The sequence below is a fragment of the Cyprinus carpio genome, chromosome B23, assembly GCF_018340385.1.
Source record: "Cyprinus carpio isolate SPL01 chromosome B23, ASM1834038v1, whole genome shotgun sequence".
In the NCBI taxonomy this organism is placed as follows: Eukaryota; Metazoa; Chordata; class Actinopteri; order Cypriniformes; family Cyprinidae; genus Cyprinus; species Cyprinus carpio.
The window spans coordinates 23,714,411-23,735,615 of record NC_056619.1 but is presented as its reverse complement, the minus strand read 5'-3'; the positions used below and the strand labels follow the sequence as shown (position 1 = coordinate 23,735,615).

The following is a 21,205-nucleotide window of genomic DNA, read 5'->3' as shown; positions in this document are numbered from 1 at the left end:
AAGGAATGACAGAATCGGAAAAAGAGAAACGGAGCATTGAATGTAAAGCTAAAGAGAGAGCAAATGTTTCTGAGAATGCACAAATAAAGATTTTTATTGCTAGTCTGAAGTGTGAGTTTGATGTAGTCATTCTTTGTAAATGCAATCTGTGTTAAAGGACTTGTAACAGCTCTTATAAAAAAAAAAAAAAAAACTAGCATAGAAATGAATTGGTCAAAAGTTAAAGGAACCCTGAACATGCTTGTACACAGAGTCTTACAGACAAAGCAGCAACACTACTTGACAAACGCTATCACTGGACTTCACTGGTTTGTCTTACAATTTCTCTCTTTCTCTTCTTTTATCTAGAGCTGTAATATCACAATGAGCAGAAAAGCTCTCCTCCTGTTGGCTGGAGTTTGACACTTGACACCATCATTCAGACCACAGATAAGGTGAAGAGGTTTCTGCTGAAAACGGTCATCAGCAGGCCAGAGCACGCTTACAACACAGAGACTGGTTAACAGAAGGGCTGTAATTTGGGACAAAGCCTGTGTGTCTAAAATCAGAGATTATTATAGGGAGAATGGACCAGAAATGGGTCATATATCAACCCTAAATTGAAATTGATAATTGCTACCACTAATAACAATAAAAATTAGTTATATTCATATATTAATATATTCATAATAATGAATAGTAGTAATAATCAGCATTGTGTGATATTAAAAATTATTAATAATATTGATAATAAGGATTGTTATTATAAAATAACACTAATAATGTAAATTATGAATAATAATCACTAATAATATTTTATTATTAAAAAACAACAACAACTATTGTTATTAATAACAATTATAATCTGTATCTGATACAGAACTTACCTTTTTGTTTATTTTAATAAAAGTATTAATAAAATAAAATAAAAAACATCACAACAGTAGCGTCTACATAAATTGTGCTTGTCATGAATATAATGGCACGGTGCAAAAAATCGTAATACTCTAAAATAGGCCTCATATTTTATATGCGTCGTGAGACACCCAACAATGATCTGCAGCCCATAACAGGGTAAAGTAATCTAAGCATATGTGTGTGTGTGTGTGTGTGTGTGTGTGTGTGTGTGTGTGTGTGTGTGTGTGTGTCTGTGTGTGTGGAAAGGCCAATCCACTCGTGTGGTCTGGCATCTGTTTGAGTGGAAACAAGTCAGTTTGAACCTCATAGCTGTGGAATCGTCTGGAAGGATCTCAGACATCCTGCACATGAGCTTTTGGGACACACATTTAGCCTTCGGGCCGATTACAGACCCAAAACTAACAACAGCAACAGGCCCAGAGTCACATCCAATCAGGAAAGAGTTAAATTCACCCTAGACAGGAACACTGGTCAAAGAATGGGCCTGCAGACATGCATACACTCAACACAAGAGGTGTCAAGAGGTGAGACAAAGCGTGTCAGATCTCATAGACTGAACAAACAGTGCTGCAGATAATCCGACAACAGAGGAAAGACTGAAAGAGAGAAAAAACAGGAATGTTATTGTGGCTCAGACTAGCAGGCAGCCAGCATTTATTCATATGGAGTGATTCCTGAGAGCAGGCATTTAGTCTCCAGCCGTAAGAGATGCCTGAGACAGCATGGTCAAACATTTACACTGCCTGTCAAAGCCGTGACTGACCGCAGACTGTCCAGTCGCTGATCTGTTGGGGTTTGAGATACTGCAGACCAGTGCAGACCGCAAATCAATGAGGCCCTTCTGTAAACCATGAGATGAGGCTCCGCCCACAGTCTGTGATGTCCTTCATTATCATTTTTATAAAAAGATTTGTATATATCAGCTGGAAAAAAGACAGATTTTTGGCCGATTTAGCCCTATTTTTAACTCTTTCCAACTACATTTTCTATCTTTCTATATTTTTCACTTAAAAAGTGTAAATCTGGAGAGCTACAGAAAGTTTGCTAATCAGTAAACACTTGACCGTGATGTAAATGTGCTCCATCTAAAAAGTTTCTGATCTAAACAATTTTGCGACAATATTTATTGTTTGCAATCAAAAGTATCTGCACATCTAAATAAATAAATAAAATGCATATTGAAAGATCTTTAAAAATATATATATATATACGTACTTAAGAAGCAAAACTGCTTAAAATATTAGGACTTGTTGTCCATATAATATATCTTATTTTATACTTTTTTTCCCTTTTTTGCACTGCTAGATTCTTCTATTTTTGTGTATTTATTTATTTATTGCCAGTGCAGTTAAGACAAAATATGCATATATTCTACAGTAGATGCAATATATAAAATAAAACTGATAAGAAGTCTTCATATCTTATGCAGTGCTACTTCTCAAGAAATGTATCTTGTTTTATGGAATTTCATATATTTTACCTGGAAAAGAAGACAATGACAATATGTATAAGATTTTTTAGGTGCAAGATTTAGAGATTATGGATCTGTCTGTGTGTGTAAAAACAGTATGTTTGTTGTATATATACGGTGTAAAAACATCTTGAGCAAAGATATATGTGATATCAGGGTCTGAGGTCTTAAAGACTCACTGAAGCTCTGGTTGAAAAGAAACTTCAACTTCAAAAGAAACTCAGTGCTTTTGTGCTCTTTCCCTCCCTCTTTTTGTCTCCTCACTTCCACAGGTGTTATTTTTCGACGTCGGCACTGGTTTGCTCATAAAAATGATTTATGAAGATGAGCTTTTAACTCAGATGAAAAAAAGGGAGTTTGCATTTTTCCAGAGACCCACTTACTGGCACCATGGGCTGGGTTACGGGTAGCGAGGGCCCACCTGGTTTAGTGGGATTTGAGACTTTTAAAGGGGCGATAATCCACATTTTTGTAGCATTTTATGGTTTCAAGTCCACTCATAACGTTTGTTGAGGTTTCTTTAAAAAAAATAGTTTATCATGATGCTTTCCAGGTGAAAAACAGATTAGACCAGACTGGTTTGTTGTCTCCTCTGTGGTCTTCAGCTGGTGTTTAGATGGTCAGCCAGGTGGTTTTCAGTCACAAAGGTGTTTTTTTAGTGGTCTCAACTGGTTTATGGTCTAGTTCATCTCCATAAACACTTGAGTGCTCAAAATTATTTCCATCAGATTTAGAACTAACATGTTATTTATATTCAAACAGTCAAGAACTCATCTATCATATAATGACGTCAGAAAGATTTTATGGGCTGGAAGTGTGTGTGTTATCAGATGCATTACTAACACACACTTGTCTGCCAGCACTGGCGGGCCGGTTGGTTGGTCTCCCTCACCCAAGTACTCTGGAAATTGGAATTCCTTGTAGCTCTTAAATCCATCCCTCCCTTTTCCTTGCTCTCTGGTTCCTGATGACAGGCTTCTCTGGCTGTGCTCTTCAGCACTTATTCTGAGGAAATGTAAAATGGAAAGTTTTACAGTGGCATTATGGGAGTGTTTTAGCTTTTAAAGTGTCTTCACTTCTGACTGTAACCAGCGAGCAGGGCAGGGTTATGACTAGCTGTGTTTTGTCTGTGTAATACAGTTACATAACATCTCTCACAGTTATGGGAGGATTGTAAGAGGGGGACAAAGCCAAACTTCAGGGAGGAGCCATTCAATTCTCATCTGGTTTGGGCCGGAGTCACGACGCTGTTTGGAGGCCCTTTGAAGACGAGAGGCTGTGAGACGATGAGAAAGAGACGAGGGCAGGTGGGCCGACTCCAGGAGTACGAGGAGGCCAGGAGGGTCTGGGGACTTTTATGGGAATAATCTGCTTTAGACATTTCTCAGCGCTGCCATGGAGAGACAGACTCCACTATGAGAACAACCACAGAGATCGCTTACAGCATGAAACACTGGCCATTCATGAGACTTTCGTGAGAACTGAAGGAGATTTACGTCAAGTTAGGAATGTAACTTTAAGGAGAAAAGAAGACGTAAGAAATTCAAACAAGATAGAATTAGATGAGAAAAGAGAATAAATGAGGCAAAAGGAATCAAAAGAAAAGGAGGAGATGTGGGATATAGAGGGAGAGGAGAGGAGAAGATAAGACAAGGAAAACTGGGAGGAAACACAAGGTGAGAAGAGAAGTAGTCAAGTAGTGTTGAAAGAGATGAGTTTTTAGCTGTCGCTTGAAAATTGTCAGGGATTCAGCATTCCAGATAGGGGTGGGAAGATCATTCCACCAGCCAAGTGATTTTGAGCCTCTCTGTAATGGTACCATGAGGCGTCGCTCAATAGTAGAACTCAGACTTCTGGAGGGGATGTAGATTCGTAATAGTGAGTGGAAGTAGGTGGGTGCTGAGCCTGTGGTTGTTCTATATGCAAGCATCAGCTGGTAGCCAGTGCAAGGAGATAAAGAGAGGTGCAACATGGGCTCTTTTGGACTTGTTGAAGACCAGTCATGCCACTGCATTCTGAATCATTTGTAGAGGTTTGATTGTGCATGATGGAAGTCCAGCCAGAGGGGCATTACAGTAATCCAGCCTAGAAATGACAAGGACCTGGAGAAGAAGTTGTGCAGCATGCTCCATTAGAAAGGGCCTGATCTTTCTGATGTTGTGCAATCCAAACCTGCAAGATCAAGCAGTCTTTGCAATGTGGTCTTTAAAGGTCAGCAGGTCATCAAAGATTACACCAAGATTTCTGACCGAAGTTGATGGGGTAATTGTAGAAGAACCTTCCTGGATGGTGAAATCATGCTGTAGAGTTGGAGTGGCAGGGAAGACGAGAAGCTAAGTCTTTGCCAGGTTGAGCTGTAGGTGATGTTCTTTTATCCATGCCGAGATGTCCGCCAGGCAGCCTCAGATCCATGCAGCTACTGTTGGATCATCTGGTTGAAATGAGAGATAGAGCTGTGTGTCATCAGCATAGCAATGGTAAGAGAAGCCATGTGCCTGTATGATGGGACCCAGTGATGTAGTGTATATGGAGAATAGCAGGGGTCCAAGAACTGATCCCTGAGGAATGCCAGTGACCAGTTGATGTGCTTTGGATACCTCCCCACCCAAGGCCACCCTGAAAGACCTACCAGTGAGATAGGATTCAAAAGAGTGAAGGGAAATCCCTATGATGCCCAGGGATGAGAGGGAAGGCAGGAGGATCTGGTCATTGACAGTGTCAAAAGCAGCAGATAGATCCTGCAGAATAAGAACTGATGATTTGGAATCAGCTTTTGCAATCCGCAAGGCTTCCATGACTGACAGTAGTGCAGTCTCAGTTACATGGCCACTCCTGAAACCTGATTGGTTAGCATCCAGTTTGTTGTTCTGTAAAAGAAACAATGATGATACCTGGTTAGAAACAACTAGTTCGAGGGTTTTCACTATGAATGGAAGGAGAGAGACAGGTCTGTGGCTATCTATAAGTCAAGTGTTTAATGTAGTGTTTAATGTTTTTTTTTTTTTTTTGAGGAGAAGAGGAGAGAAGAGGAGAGGAGAGAAGATGTTGAAGTTAATTCCGATAAAATTAGATGCAATCTCAGATGAGATGAAATGAGACAAAATGAAAGGTGATGAGATGTCAGGTGAGACATCAGATGAGACAAGATGAGATAAGAACCCTTGAGTAACATTACAAGTGGACTTAATAATGTGGGTGCTCAATGCTGTACTTGGAGATCTACCTTCCTGCAAAGTTACGCTCCAACCCTGCTCCAAAACAAGTGAACCATCTAATTAAGATGTTCAGTAATGCTTGATAATTACAGACAGGTGTTAGAGCAGGGCTGGAAATGAACTTTTCAGATAGGTAAATTTACAAAAACAGAACTAGGCATCCATGGTGTAGGCCATGGCCCCTTTAAAAGTCTCAAATCCCACTGAACTGTATTGAGAGGAGAGAGTCCTGCTGTGAAGACATTAAGCACATGTAGAGTAATTAGAGGTTTGCTGGAGGTCTCAGAGAGACAGACGACCCAGTCTGAGTTATGAGCAGCAGCGTTCGTAATGACACGTCTGAGGACGCACCCCTCATTTTCATCAATCTAATCACAGAGAAGAGCATGTGTGTGTGTGAGTGTGTGTTGGGCGGGCAGATCTAACAGCACGGTAAGCCGGAGGAATGTCTTTGATGTCATGGATAGAGTATGCAGGCCAAAGTCATAACAGCCATTTTTCAGAGGGAAAATTACACAGGGGCTCCATCGACATCAAGCCCTGAACAACAGCAGGAAGTCAGTCCAAGCGGCAGCTTTCTACAGTAACATGGGCCTGGAGAGCTCAACCGCCAGGAGATGAGCTGTCATCATCACAAAAACATACACTGAAACAACACAAAAGGAGAAGACAGAGCGACAAAAATACCTGACAGCAATGAAAGGCATTCCAGAGCATGGAGTGTCACTCCTAATCCTCAGACATTTCACACTTGCGTGTTAGGCTGGAGCGTGATTTCAACAATGCAAAGAAATGCAGAGGAATGATTGCAATACTCATGGATCACGTTACCTGACATCACAAAAAAACTTAAAAAGTTGATTTTCTATTGTCATAATAAGTGTAAGTGATTCAAATAAACCTATAAGTATTAACTTTAGCATGTACTCATCAATAAACACTCAAAACTGTATAACTGTACAGCAACATGTGAACAATTATTTAAAACACTTTAGGAACTATCTATTCATAAAGAAAAAACTTTAGCATCTGCATAACTGTACAATGACATGCTAAAAGACATTCAAAACCATTCAAAAACTACAACAATATGCTAACAATGACTACAACACTCTAGGAAACACTTAACAATATAGCTACATACTAAAAAACACTATCTCAGCAAACTGCATAACTGCACAGTGACATGCTAACAAACACTGAAAACTCCCTATTACTAAGTAACTGTATCAACTAAAATACTCTAAAAAACACAACCATATAGAAACATTCTAAAACCAATAAGGACATTTCAGCAATCTGGATAACTGTGGCAATGCTAACAAACACTGGAAACTAGCAACCGAATACAGGGCTGCCAACTCTCAAGCATTCAGCGTGAGACTCACACAATTGACACTTTTTTTCACCCTCTAATGCCACAAATCTATTTTCTCATGCACCTTCAGTTAAAACTGTAGTAATAGGATATTGAGGAAAGAGATTTTGTAAAGGCTCCAGTGCGTATTTGTGTTTGTGCTCTGGAAATCGCCAAAATAATCTATTTACAATATGTTTTCGTAGCACTGAGCAATGTAGATTTGGCCATTGCGTTCACTCACCTCTTAATTTTTTCCTGTATGCTTCCAAATCCTCTCATTGTAACACGATGTAAAGACATTCAAAAATCTCTAGGAACTACCATTCAACCAGATGCTAAATGACATGCTCAGAGTCAGAACATCTTAGCAAATGCTTAACTAGTGATATGCTTAGACACTCAAAACTCTCTATCAACCACAGCATCATGCTAACAACAACTAAAATAATCTAGAAAACACAACCATATAGCAACATGCTAAAAACAATAAGAAAACCTCACTGGATAACCGTAAAGTGGCTTGTATAAAAAAAAACTGAAAAGACTCCCTAGCAATCACATAACTGTACAGCGCAGGCTAACAACTACTAAAACATCCCAGGAACCATTTAATCATATAGAAAGATGCTAACGATAGCTCAGAACAGCTTATTAACTATACAGCTGTAATGTGACATACTAACAAACACACAACAAACACTCCCTAGCGACAGCTTATACAGCAAGTTGCCTATAACCACTTAAAACACATAAACAATACTATACTAATTTATAGCTAATACAACAGTGCTACTATGAATTTATTTGTTGTGGTAATTCTATAGTTGCTGTGGTAAATATAACAACTATAGTAATATAAACAAATGACTTTACCCAATACTGTATTACGTTTTCTACAAATATAGGGTATATTATATTACAATACACTACAGTTTACTATAAACTTAACTAAAGTATACTACAGTATTTATTACAGTTTATCAGTTCACTATAGTTAATACTAGTGTATGCTGTAGCATTCATTAACAAAGTATTGTAAATACTATAATATATACAGTATAATACACTTTACTACAGTATTGTTCAAAAACACTATAATATTTGCTATAAATTACTATAGTATTTTTTCATGTATAGCCTAACAAACACTTGATACACCCGAGCAACCACAGCAACATGCTAGCACCTATCTGAAATGTTCCCAATTTCAGTCTTTTTCCTCACGCAAAGCTATCAAATGGCTTTATATGACTTGGAATATAATGGACAAGTTATGTAGTTATGTAGCGCTTTTGTAAATTTTGAAGCCTGACAGCCCTGGTCAACACTAACTTTGTCTGTAGGGAAAAGAACACCCGGAGCATCCTTTAAAACACCTTTTGTGTTTTACAGAAGAAAGAAAGTCATACGGGCTTTTTAAATGACATGTGGGTGAGTAAATGATGACAGAACTTTTTTGGTGAATTGTCCCTTTAAGACATTTCAGCACCAGCAGTCTAAGTGTGTGTGTGTGTGTGTGTGTGTGTGTGTGTGTGTGTGTGTGTGTGTGTGTGTGTGTTTGTGTGAGAAGAGAAAGGCAAGGGTTACACGGGCACCTAGGTGACCTCCATTGCATTAAGAAACACACCCTTACAACAACAAACAGGTGTTGAGTTTCCGCCCCACAATGTCGGATTGCACAGGAAGAGGGTGTTCATCCTCAGGTTCACTGTAAGTCAGAGCATTCATGCACAGGAGGGAGGATTCAGTGTTTATTACTTATAGAGATTATGGGATTAGGATTGAGATCTGCCTGTCTACAGGTGTGTGTGCTGTATTAACACAGATCATGAATGAGGGTGACCTGATTATTTATGTGGAAAACATACACATACGAAAAAACAAACTCTGGTTGAGAGCTGCTATCATGGGATTTCACGGGCAATTTTCATAGGAAAACATGTAAAAATTGGCCAATCATTTCTTAAACATTACAGGAACCTCCATTTGTGCTCCATTTAATCTCATTGCTTTCGAGGGAAACAACTGAGATATTCAAGATCAGTATAAATAAAGGGATCTAATCTGTGACTGTCCTATGGGAATACACATCTACTTTACACAGACAAACAAACATCAACTCCAAACAAATCATGGACTACTCTGAGAGGTCATGACCTTTTCCAAAGTCTCGTCTCATCTTTCAAAAGCTTTCACTCCCTTTCACACTCCACCACAAAAATGCCAACTCAACTTTCTCATACATTCACAAAATTATAACTATATTTATGCAGATAATTACATTTAATTACATCTAAACCACAAACGTACTCCTAAAAAAACTTTTGCCAATGAAAAATTTTAAATGTATGTTGTTCTTTATTTTCACTATATATAATTAAACAAGTTTTCAAAATATTACCTCTGATATGCAAAACAAAAATAATATATTGCTGTTTATTATTGTGTATTTCAATATTGGTATGTATAAAACAAAATAAATTTAACATTAAAACATTTAGTGACAGTCAATGGGAAAAGATTTATTTGACTGTATTTTATTTATGTATTTTATTATTTATTTTTTTATTTAGCATTAAACATTATGAATCTACTTGACAACACTGATCATTTCAAACAATGTTTCCTCTGAAAAAAAAAATTGTTACAAATAGTGTCAAACATCTGAAAAATGGTCTAAAAATCACCCAACCCTACTAAAGTATTTCTAAACATTTCAAAGTATAAACATTCCTAGGTATTTCTTAGTTACCACACAAACACACACACACACACACACACACACACACACACACACACACACAAGGTGTAGACACACACACACACACACACACACACACACACACACACACACACACACACACACACACACACACACACACACACACACACACACACACAAACTTTGTTCAAGCTTGAAAAACTCTCAAAGTGTAAACACTCCCAAATCCTCCCTTTAACCTTTGACCCCTTCCTCTTTCCCCATCATACCACTCATCACTCTCGGTTTGGAAATGGACTCAGCCTCCCTGAGGTGTAAAAAGTGTTTTCCTGTAAGTCAGCTGGATTTAAAATGCTTGATATGACTGAGCAACCCACTGAAACCACATCAAACAGACAGACGCTTCCCTTAAAAGACCAAAACCATCCTACCGGAGACTGCCGCTGACTTTGGGTACACCCATAGTGCGTATGTGTGAGATGAAGCCAATAACCGCCAGCCTATGATTCATTTCTTACCAAAGTACAACCAGGATTAATTTCACCACTTAATTTCAGTGCAATTAAAACAACTAAAAAAAAAAACAGATGTACTAATCCTTTTCAAACACATTTCCACCTGAAGCAGACATAAAGTGTCTTTTTGACACCTGCTTTTAGCTAAAAATTGGAGGTGTCTCCTGTGGCCCCAGGGCCCTGAACTCAGCATTATGACCTCAAACCTGACCTGAGACGTGCATGGAGAAACTAGCAGAGGTGCATCGAGCCTGTCTGCAGACACATACTCATACTCAAAAATGAGACGTGTCTTTGATATCCAGCTATAATTAACAACTATATTTTATCAGCTCATAGTCATCTATACCTGCATGAAGCTTTTAACAGAAAGAAAAAGAGGCACTGAGAGAATGTGCATTAGAGTTCTGAGTTGATATTTCATGGTAAGAGGCTGATAACAATCTGGATAGAGAAATCGTTGCTGCTACGACTGTTTAGTAGAGCTTTATGTTAGAACAAGGCTGCAAATGGACTTCTATGGGAATGGTGCATCGCAAGGCCATTGCCAAAGTGACACTCTCTCATGTGACCAAACCAAAGACTTTTGCTGCATTTACCAAATGAAAACTTCAGCTGTGCCTTTGGAAATCCAATTCACTGACCTGACTCATTTTCATAACATAAAAAGGGATCTCAAGCATTCCTACAGTGTATCAAACACTCAGATCTTGACAACCTCAAAACAACCTTGAGACCATTCAAGAATATTTATGCACAGTAATTAGCCCATAAATAAGACCTGTGACCCAACCAACCCAGATCTGACCAGTACTGATAAATTGTAAATTTCCAAATTCAACCCAAACCTGACGACCTTTCTATTTCCTTTCTAAGAAAGTACATTCAAACACTCTGATTCACTACGATCTGACTCAAAAATGAACAAATGTGTATTAGCAAATGTACAAAAAAAGAGTAACATTAAGCATTAGAGTTACACAAGAACTGAAACTGAAAATTTAGTTTTAGAGAACAAAGTCATACAAAACTATGAATGGTTTCAGAAGACTTGGAATCTAGTGATACAGACTTTAAATAACATTCTATGGTGAAAGTTGCCAGCCTCAATCCTCCTGAAAAGAGCTGACAGAACATTCTTCAGAAATTCACAGTTTGTGTACCACAGAGCAAAGAAAGTCATACAGGTTTGGAAGTAAATATTGACCATTTTAACTTCCTTTTGTACATTTTATGAGGATTTAAGTATTTAGAAGACGAGGTGCAGAAGAAAGATACTGTGGATAGAGAAGAGAAACACGCAAGCACAGCTGCAGTCTGAGTCCTAAATGAGAAGGTTAGACGAGTTTCACCTCTGGGCTGTTACTATGCAGACTTTGCGGTAGAGGGAGAGAGAGAGGGAGAGAGAAAGTTGCCTGCAGCCCGCTGGCCTACTCTAAATGTTGCATAACAAATGCGCTCGCTGTGTTCCTTGTTTAGCTGCTTAGCCTGGAGACGCGTGACAACACAGCGAATGCTGCCTCCCGCCCTCCACCTCCCGAAAGAGTCGAGGACCAATAAACAGCTGAATGAGACAAAGAGAAAAACAGAATGATGCAAACAGGGGAAGGGCGAGGTGTTTGTTGTCATCCTTCCCCGTCAGGTGGTTCAGCCCCCCGAAAAACAGTTCAATGGGTGCGTGTGAAATCAGGGAAACACGCGTAAGGAAGCACGTAAAGCATTATGTATGTGGAGTCTCCAGTCACACCCTACATGAGAGCTGTATTAAACCACCACGCGCTTCAGCCTCACGCGTCATATATAATTCAACAAAACTGAGGTGAAAAGCACACTGGAGCGCAGCATGGATTCGCTCGCCGTGTCTAAGACTTCAATGCAAGAGTGCTAAAAGGTGACTGCAGTAGGGAATAGACTTCCAGGTTCAGTACTTCTTTTTTTAATGAAAACATCATTTTGACATTCATTGATGACAGCAAATGATGGAGAGAAGACAAGGGAATTGGGATCGAGACACTACACAAGACAAACAAAAGGAAATGGGAGATGGAGATGGCCAAACAGACAAAAAGATGGACAGACGACTAGACAGAGATGGACAGATGAACAGATGAATATACAGTAGATATAGACAGAAGGATAGACGTGATAGATCCATCTATCTAGATAGATAGATAGATAGATAGATAGATATCAGACAGACAAACAGACCAACAGACAGACAGATGGATAGACGGGAAATAGAGTACATATAAACAATCAAAGATACAAATATTTAACAGATCTGTCTTTCTGTCTGTCTGTCTGTCTGTCTATCTATCTTAGATTTTTGCCCTTGAGATAGATAGACAGATAGACAGATCGATAGAGTCTAGACAGAGACTGATAGATGAATAGATGGATAGACAGACTGATATACAGTCCATATAAACAGAGAAAGACAGATGATAAACAAATCTATCTAGATCTGTCTATCTATTTACAAAGACAGATAGACAGACAAATGGATATACAGTACATATAGATAGATAGATAGATAGATAGATAGATAGATAGATAGATAGATAGATAGATAGATAGATAGATAGGACAGAAAGTCTGACAAAAAGCAGCTCACACCCATCTCAAAAATAATCCACTGTCTCATATTTCGGACACACCCTGTCCATCTCAAAATCAAAGCGCTCACAAAGACATCCACCTGCACACTGCTCCACCCATGACATTCGGTTGACAGGATGTTGACTATTCCTCTCAGTGTGAATCTCTCTTCAACTCAAGCAGCGAAAGCGGTCTAGAGCTCACCGTCTGGTAATGCAGTCTCATTGACAACCCTGCAGTCTACCATCAACACACCTGCACCGCTAAAAAAAACGATTAATGTCCACAGCGCAGACACTTGAGCCGGAGCCAGGGTCCTCGGGGAGCAACTGTAGAGACTGCATGCAAGTGTAAGATACTCTTTTCCTAGAAAAGACTTTCCTGAGAACTTCGCACACTTCATAAGCCATTAATCTCCACTGGAAAGAAATACACAAACATGACATGCAGGACTGGAACGTGGCTCACGGCCAAGCACGTGTGTTCCCAGACCGTAGCCAAAGACCAGGCCTCTTCTCTGCACCTATAATAGTCCTCTACTGTAGCAGCAGACATAGGATATACTACGAAGCATGGGATACTAGCATGCTTCTTACTAAATACTGTATCTGCATACTGTATACTATTTTTAAAGCAGAATGCAATACTGTCTTCTCACTTTCTGCCTCTCTCTATACTTTCACTCATCTCTAGCTATCATTACTCCCAGCACTTGCTCTGATCAGTGAAACGGACAAATGTTTAAGCGTATGCGTGAAAGAAAAGATGTGCTTCCTAAATTATTATTATTGACATATCTTATCAAAATTAACCCAGAAGGCCAGAATCGAAGTGAGACAGTTTGAGCTCAATCAGGTTTGGCCCTCGTGTTCTGCTGAGACTGATTTTCTTCCATTCTGTCTTAAGTGAAAAAGAACCCTAAGCTGTATATGACAACAAATATTAATATTTATTTAAATACTACCACTACTACTACTAATGATATATTTAATCATTGTTAATAAAATAAAATAAAATAAAATAAAATGGAAAGTTCTTCTCTTGCTATGAAGCCAACATGACATCAAAACCGACCACATTAACGTAATAAATGTCTCTGGTCCTATTGTGCACAGTTTATCAGTGCATGTTATTATTGAAAAAAATGTTTGCCACAAAGAAAAAAAGAAAAAAATGAAACATTAAAAAAAATTATCAACAATTTTTTTTTTTTTTTTACAGCTGATCTCACCAAGGATAAATAAATTATAATTTTATAAAATCTAAAAAAGCCCTCAGCAAGGTTCTCTGTCAGTCCCCAAACAGAACACGAGGGTTAAAGATATGCACCCTATTAACAGCCAGCCTTGAAATCAAAATGATGAGGAGTTTTATCTGTCCTGAGGAGGTTTTAGTGAACTTAGAAGGGAACAGTCATGGGTGAGCCGCCTCATTTAGAGTTTTTGTCTCGTTACCACGGAAATGCTAATCTGAAAGAGCCAAACACACTTCAGTGCCTCACAGTCATGCGTTCTTCTATTACGCTAACAAACACAAACACATACACACACACACACACACACACACACACTTCAGTATTTACAGCCATTCCACCCACCAAAAAGTGTTTCACTTGCTCTGAGGCTTTAGTGGCTGAAAAAAACAACAACAAACCACAAAAAAATAAAAATCACACATATTAACATGTTACATGTTGTCAAATGTTCTCCACCTTTCAAATGACAGAAAGATATCAACAAAATAATAAAATAGCCTACTTCTCATGATTCAGTTCTCATAAATTAACCCCTATTCTTATTTGAATATTTTATTTCCATAAAAAATAAGTCTCTTTAGAGAGGTTAAATGCATAGTGAAGGTTGTTTCATGTTAACTACACTGATATTTTTTAAATACTGGACCATTCCTAGCATTTAGACAATATATGTGGAAAATACAAGGGCATGTTTATATGAGAGAGCGTGTTGAACAGGGATGAGGCTTAGAGAGCATGTGCAAAACACTGTTTACAGTGTTTGACCTAATTGTGTCAGCATCATGCCTGATATCGCAGAGATGAACACACACACACACACACACACACACACACACACACACACACACACACACACACACACACACACACACACACCATGTGCAGCAGAAGCAACGTAAACAGATCCTAACGTGGCCATACTGATTCTGGATGGTACCACAGGCCCTTCCAAAGACCCCCCCCCCCCCCCCCCCCCACACACACACACACTCACATTTGCACTAATTCAGATTCATATTAGCTGCTCTGTTGTTAAAGCGCACAAGAGACAATCACTATGAAAGGGCTGATGGAGAGTAATTACGGTGCTGGGGGATGGTGTACACAAATCTATTCAATATATCATTACCACAACAATAACACAGACTTCAAAAGTTCCTCTGATATGAGAAACCAACATCATACTCACGATACCAGCTGTTAGCTCAGAAATCACTTTCACGTTTTCTGAAGAAAATATGAGTGGAGCATGCCAAAATAAAACTTGTGCCACAATGTGGGACTGTTGGGATGGATCACAGGGCATTGCTACAAGGTTGCTAAGGTGTTCAGAGTGATTTAGTGTTCTTAGGGCACTCTGGGCAGCTGCTTACAGGCTCAAGTTACACACTAAAGTTGAACACTTCGGATTTAAACAGAGCTCTAACACATATTAACAAAACTAAAAGCAATGTAAAAATACAAATGAAGGTGCACCAAGTACATTTTTTCACATAAAAAGTTACTAACTTAAAAATATTACTTTGTCAGGAGTCTAAACATGGGGTTTATTCACATAATAATTCAAATAGTCATTTTAAAAAATAATAATAATAATTATTGTGATAGCAATTTAAATAAAAAATGCAGCTTTGTGATTATGAATCAATATGGCTATATAATAATAATTATTATTACTAAATAAAACAATAATATTTTTTAAATATTTCACTGTAAAATAAAAACGTATTTAATAAGAATAATATTTTTATTTAAGACTTTAAAATTACAATACTAATATTTATTAGTCCTTAAAGTTTCTCTTCAGTGCTGCGCTTCACTCTGAAACATAGCCATACGTTTATTTAAATTTGAATCTGATTTGATAATCACACCAAAACATATTGTGATTTCGGTTTTATTTTGATTGATCGTGCACTTACTGAATACTATTCACTTCATTTTGGTAACCACAAACTTTTTTGATTGCAGAATGAATTGATAATGCATGAAAAATGTGTCTGGTTTTTTTTTTTTTTTTTTTTTTTTTGTAATGGCATTGTAACTAAAACTTTTGCATGGTTCTGTATCCTCTCCACCCAGGTCTGTTGTAATTGCCGACAAAAATAACAGGTTACTTTCAAAACCCTCTTAAAATGTAAAAAGAAAAAGTTTATGGGGTCGGGTTTGATGAATTACCATAATTATGATGTCATGTTTAAAGCAGACCGCCACAAACAAAAGATCCCAATCTATTTGATTAATGACGAAATTTATCTGGCTGACCCATAATGACCCACAGGTACCGGCGACTAGTGCTGGACGAAGTGCATTAGTGACCTTTGACCCTTCAAATGACAAGTTAAACAGGAACGAAAGGCTGAAAACAGGTGCTTGTTCAGTAATTGAAGCAGAATTCACTGTCTAAAGGGAGCTGGATTACACAAGACCATGTGTTATGAACTTTGCTCAGGATCCTCTCACAGTCTCGGTTGGGCCAGACTTCCTTCTTGACCCCTGAATGGTTCACACACAGAGACAAACCTTATGAGGAAAGTGTTTGAATGAGATCTCCCAGAGCAAAACAAACTCTCAGCTGCTAAAGAAAGACGGGACAGGGAGGGAAAGAGGGCTGGAAGGACAAAGGTTGGGTGTTATTCCATAAACACCGCATTATCCCAAAATGACCCTGAAGATCAGGAGAAGAGACAGAATGTTCTGACAGCATGGTAGAGGCTTTTCTGCTTTTACAAACACCCATTATTTGCTCAACTACTCACTGTTTCATTTTCACAGTTTTATATTTATCATGAACAAACAAAAAAATAAACAAATAATTACCCTGTACATACTGGTCGTTGGTTTATATTAATATATGTAAAACCATACATGCCAACTCCAGGTCTTCTTTAAGAGAACATTATGGGCTTTTCTACAATGCCAGATGCTTTGACCACAACAACAGCAATAATGTTTTTTATTTTATGTTTTACATTTTGTATTATTCTATTTATATTTTTGTTTAATATTGTTTTAATATTTTACTAAATAATTATTATTATTATTATTATTATTATTATTATTATTATTATTATTATTATTATTATTATTTTATAAAACAATTCAATAAAGGAATTACAATAAAATATAAATAAATAAAAATAAAATATAAAACAACACATTAAATAAAATATATATTTTTATTATCATATAAAATATTTTAAATAAACAAACAAAATAATACAAAATATAAACATTACATAAAATAAGATTTAATAATAATAATAACATAATATAATATTAATATATTTTATTTAATTAATTATATGTGCATAATTATTATTAATAGTAGTTGTAGTATTAATATTTTAAATATTTAACATACATATTAAACAATAAAATATAAAATAAAATTATTCAAAATATAATAAATAATTACTAATAAATATTATTGAAACAATTTCATGATTTAAAAAATAAAGGCCAGAGACTTTAAAACTCTCAAAACAGAAGAAGAAAACTTTCTCTTTCACTCTTGCAGGTCCATTTGGGCTGCATTACTCATGTGATGCAAATCAACAAATACACAAAACAATCTAACCTTACTGAACTCATTATGCCACACAAACTAAGTACAACATCCAACAGAAACAGAAACTCTGCCTGGATCTATCATGGAACACAGACATCAGGCTTGTTTCACTTCCACATGTGCATGAATGAAAGAATCTGTTCTTATGCAACACGGAAATGATGTTCTCAATAACAAGAATCATGTTTTCCCAATGTCATCTGCTGTGAGGAGCACACACCCCTTCTGCTCTCCTTCACTACATAAACCAACTACTTTCACTCAATCTACAAAGTGACTCACAACCCTACAGTAGCTGCGTTTTGGAACATGTTTGCTGGTTTCTAGCTAGTCTAAGGTGGTAATTAGCTACAATGATATCTAAAACCCAGCATGATCAAGATGGTCAACCTAGAAACCAAACAACCACACATTCTCCTTAGAGTAACAAGAGGTTTTGAGAGTTTATCAAGTGCATGAATCACTTCAGATTGGGTTCAAACCCACAAGTTTTTGGTCACAAGTCCAGATCTTAAAACACCAGACCACCAGTCGTGCGCGCTGGAGAGGAGTCAAGAGCGCGCTAGAGTAAACAAGTATTTGTATTATTACATAACTCTTTTTAAGGGCTGTAAGTATGATGTATCCAAGCCGTAAAACATCTGGACTGGTGACCCAAAGACCGCAAGTGTAATCCATTACCATTACGCAGGTACTAAACCTTGAGAAAACGAACTCTTCATCACTTTTTGGATAGAAAATACACTCCTGGAGCGGGGTAGGTACTCACGCACTGCCTCCTTTTTGGGGTCGAGCGCTCCGGTGGTCTCCTGGATCCTGCTCATCTTCTCCCGGAGCGCACAGACGCGCCGGTTCGTGGCGAGCAGCTCGTGCTCCAGCTCCTGGAAGAGCGAACAGGCGTGTTTGGCCAGATCCGACAGCTGGCGCAGGGTCCGGGACAGAGCCACATTACTGAAGGCGCACAGGTCCTGGAGCAGGAGACCCTCCTCATCCGCGTCCGCGCGTCTGCACAGCCACTGGGGCTCCACGATCCGCTTGGCAAATGGCATTTTGTCCTGTAGGGTTTCAGTATAAAATCCACCTTTTGAGGAAAACGCAAGCAGGTTCCATGTAAAAAGCAAGACCCCCTCCTCCTCCTCCTCCTGCGTTAGTCCAGGGTCTCTCGCGGCTCGTCCTCCATCCTCCGCCGGACACACACACGCTGAACCGCACTGAGATCCGTCTCTGCCGCTCTGATCCCTCTTCCACTCACTGGCGTGTTTTTGTGCGCTTTAAACTCCGAATGCTTTTAAGGAAAGGCGGAGCGAAAACCTGGAGCGGAGAGCGGCGACAGCTGGATCTGGAGCGACCGCTATCCGTTCATGAGACAGACATGTTATTCAAAGTCAGTTTAACACATAAAAGCGTCTGCTAAATGACTAAATTGTAAACGTAAACTTATGGTAAATACCTTAAGAGATCTTCGATTCCCTTTTCAACCCTTGCTGGATAGAGAAACTGAGCATTTTTAATAAAATATCAGTACAAATGATTTTTCTTTATAAATTAAAATAAACACAGAGCAGAGCAGTGCTATTTTAGTATTATTTATTTAATATTGTAGCATTTATTAATATGTTGAATTAGCTTTTATTCTTATATTTTCCGTTTTTAATTTTAACTTGCCATTTCTATTTGTTATTGTTTTTTTATATTTATATTTAACTTTATTTTTTTCAGTTTAATGAGTTTTAGTGGCATGTAAAACATTTTTTTTTTTTTGAAAATGAAGACTTATGAATATTTACTTTATTTATATAATTTATTATATATATATATATATATATATATATATATTTTTAATTTTTTCTTGAATTTATTTGGATTTATTTTTATTTTATTTTTGTTTTTATTGTTATTATTTCTTATATGGCACTAAAACACAGTCACAAAAGATAATATAATAGTACATATGTACATTTTTGACATTTTTACATTTTAATAATGAAATGGAAATGTAAAAAAACAAACAAACAAACAACAACAACAAAAACATCTAAACTTAATATTGTATTTTTCTTCAATGCATATTTTCATTTAGCCCAGAAACTAGATCGAACCATAATTTTTGGACCCCCTGTTGATTTCAGTCTGGTCTGCTTTTTAATGACTTTTAAGCAAATTTTAAACATTAAAATAAATATGAATAACTAATGAACTATTAAACAAAACTATATGCAAAGAAATTTGTGAAAGTAAAAATATAAATGATAATAAATATATCAATACACTCTTTTGATGCATAGAAACTGTAAATAATTTTATAAAATTACAAAACATATTATATAAAGTGGTGACATGCTGCGACTTGTTGTTTTTTATAAAATATATATATATTTTGGTCTCACTGTGTGATATTTTACATTTTTGAAATTGTCCTGGTTTTCCTATAGAGCAGAATAGAATAGAATAGAATAGAATAGAATAGAATAGAATAGAATGCATTTTGATGCTTGTGGTAAACATTAGCTGGTATAATAACCCGTAAACCTGTAATGTAGCAAACAATAACTGACCTTTTAGTGGACAAATGTTGCTCTTCGCAGGCTGTGGGTGTGTGAAACATTAGTAATGTGTTTCCGCACTTCACTCCATGCAGGTTAGTGTGTGTGAGTGTGTGTGAGAGAGAGATTCCTGTGAGGACGCGTCACTGAGAGAGTCTCATTCACATTTGCTGAGTGAGGATTTCACTAAAGCCTGATAAGAGCCGGAGAGCTCGCGACCCTAAAGCCCTTCCTACTGCGCCGCTCACACACAGCTGCCATCGCTGCAGAGAAAAAACACACAGAGCAGCGCAAAGCTTACTGCCACAAAATCAGAGAAATCGCAGCAAATGTTGTCAGTTTATTCAGTGTTATTACAGCATTCACTGTAAACAGCAGGATGCAGGTGAGGAGCCGCTGGATTCTGTTTCATCAGATGCTACAGATCCCTCTAGTGGCCGATCCATCACAGCCTTTTACTGTCAGGTAGAGAAAAGATACTTTGGGTCAGTGGTTCTCAATCAGGTGCCAGGAACGTGTTGTTTCCAAGATTACTTAAAATAAGTCATGATAAAATAATCTATCATAATTAAAATACAGTGCAAAGGCAATTTGGCATTTTTTTTTTACTTTTCAGTACTATTTTTTTTTATGTGTGTGTGTATGTGTGTGTGTGTGTACACGCACACAAGGTATATATCATCTAAATAAAAAGTTATATTATTAGTTGTTAATCTAGGGTAATGTTCATTATTAATTAGTGCTGTCAAACGATTAATCATGATTAATCGCATCCAAAATAACATATATGTGTGTACTGTGTATATTTATAAATACACACACATGCATGTATATATTTAAGAAAAATATGTGAAGTTTATATATTAAACATATTTATATATGATATAATTTATATGAAAATAAATATATACACGTAAATGCATGTAAATATTTTCTAAATATATCTGGTATGTGTGTGTATTAATATACTGTATACATAATAAACATACATAGTACACACACATATGTAAACAGAAACTTCTATTCTGGATGTGATTAATCGTTTGACAGCACTATTA

The 21,205-nt window shown here is 37.3% G+C and overlaps 1 protein-coding gene across 1 annotated transcript in view; it reads right to left on the bottom strand.

The window, feature by feature from the left end:
- Window positions 1–18,875, bottom strand: part of nhsa (Nance-Horan syndrome a (congenital cataracts and dental anomalies)) — a 104,328-nt gene extending 85,453 nt beyond the window's left edge. The window contains 1 exon segment of the mRNA XM_042750197.1: window positions 18,374–18,875. Coding sequence (XP_042606131.1) covers window positions 18,374–18,653 — 280 coding nt within the window. The 5' untranslated portion in view covers window positions 18,654–18,875.
- Window positions 18,876–21,205: the final 2,330 nt, after the last annotated feature.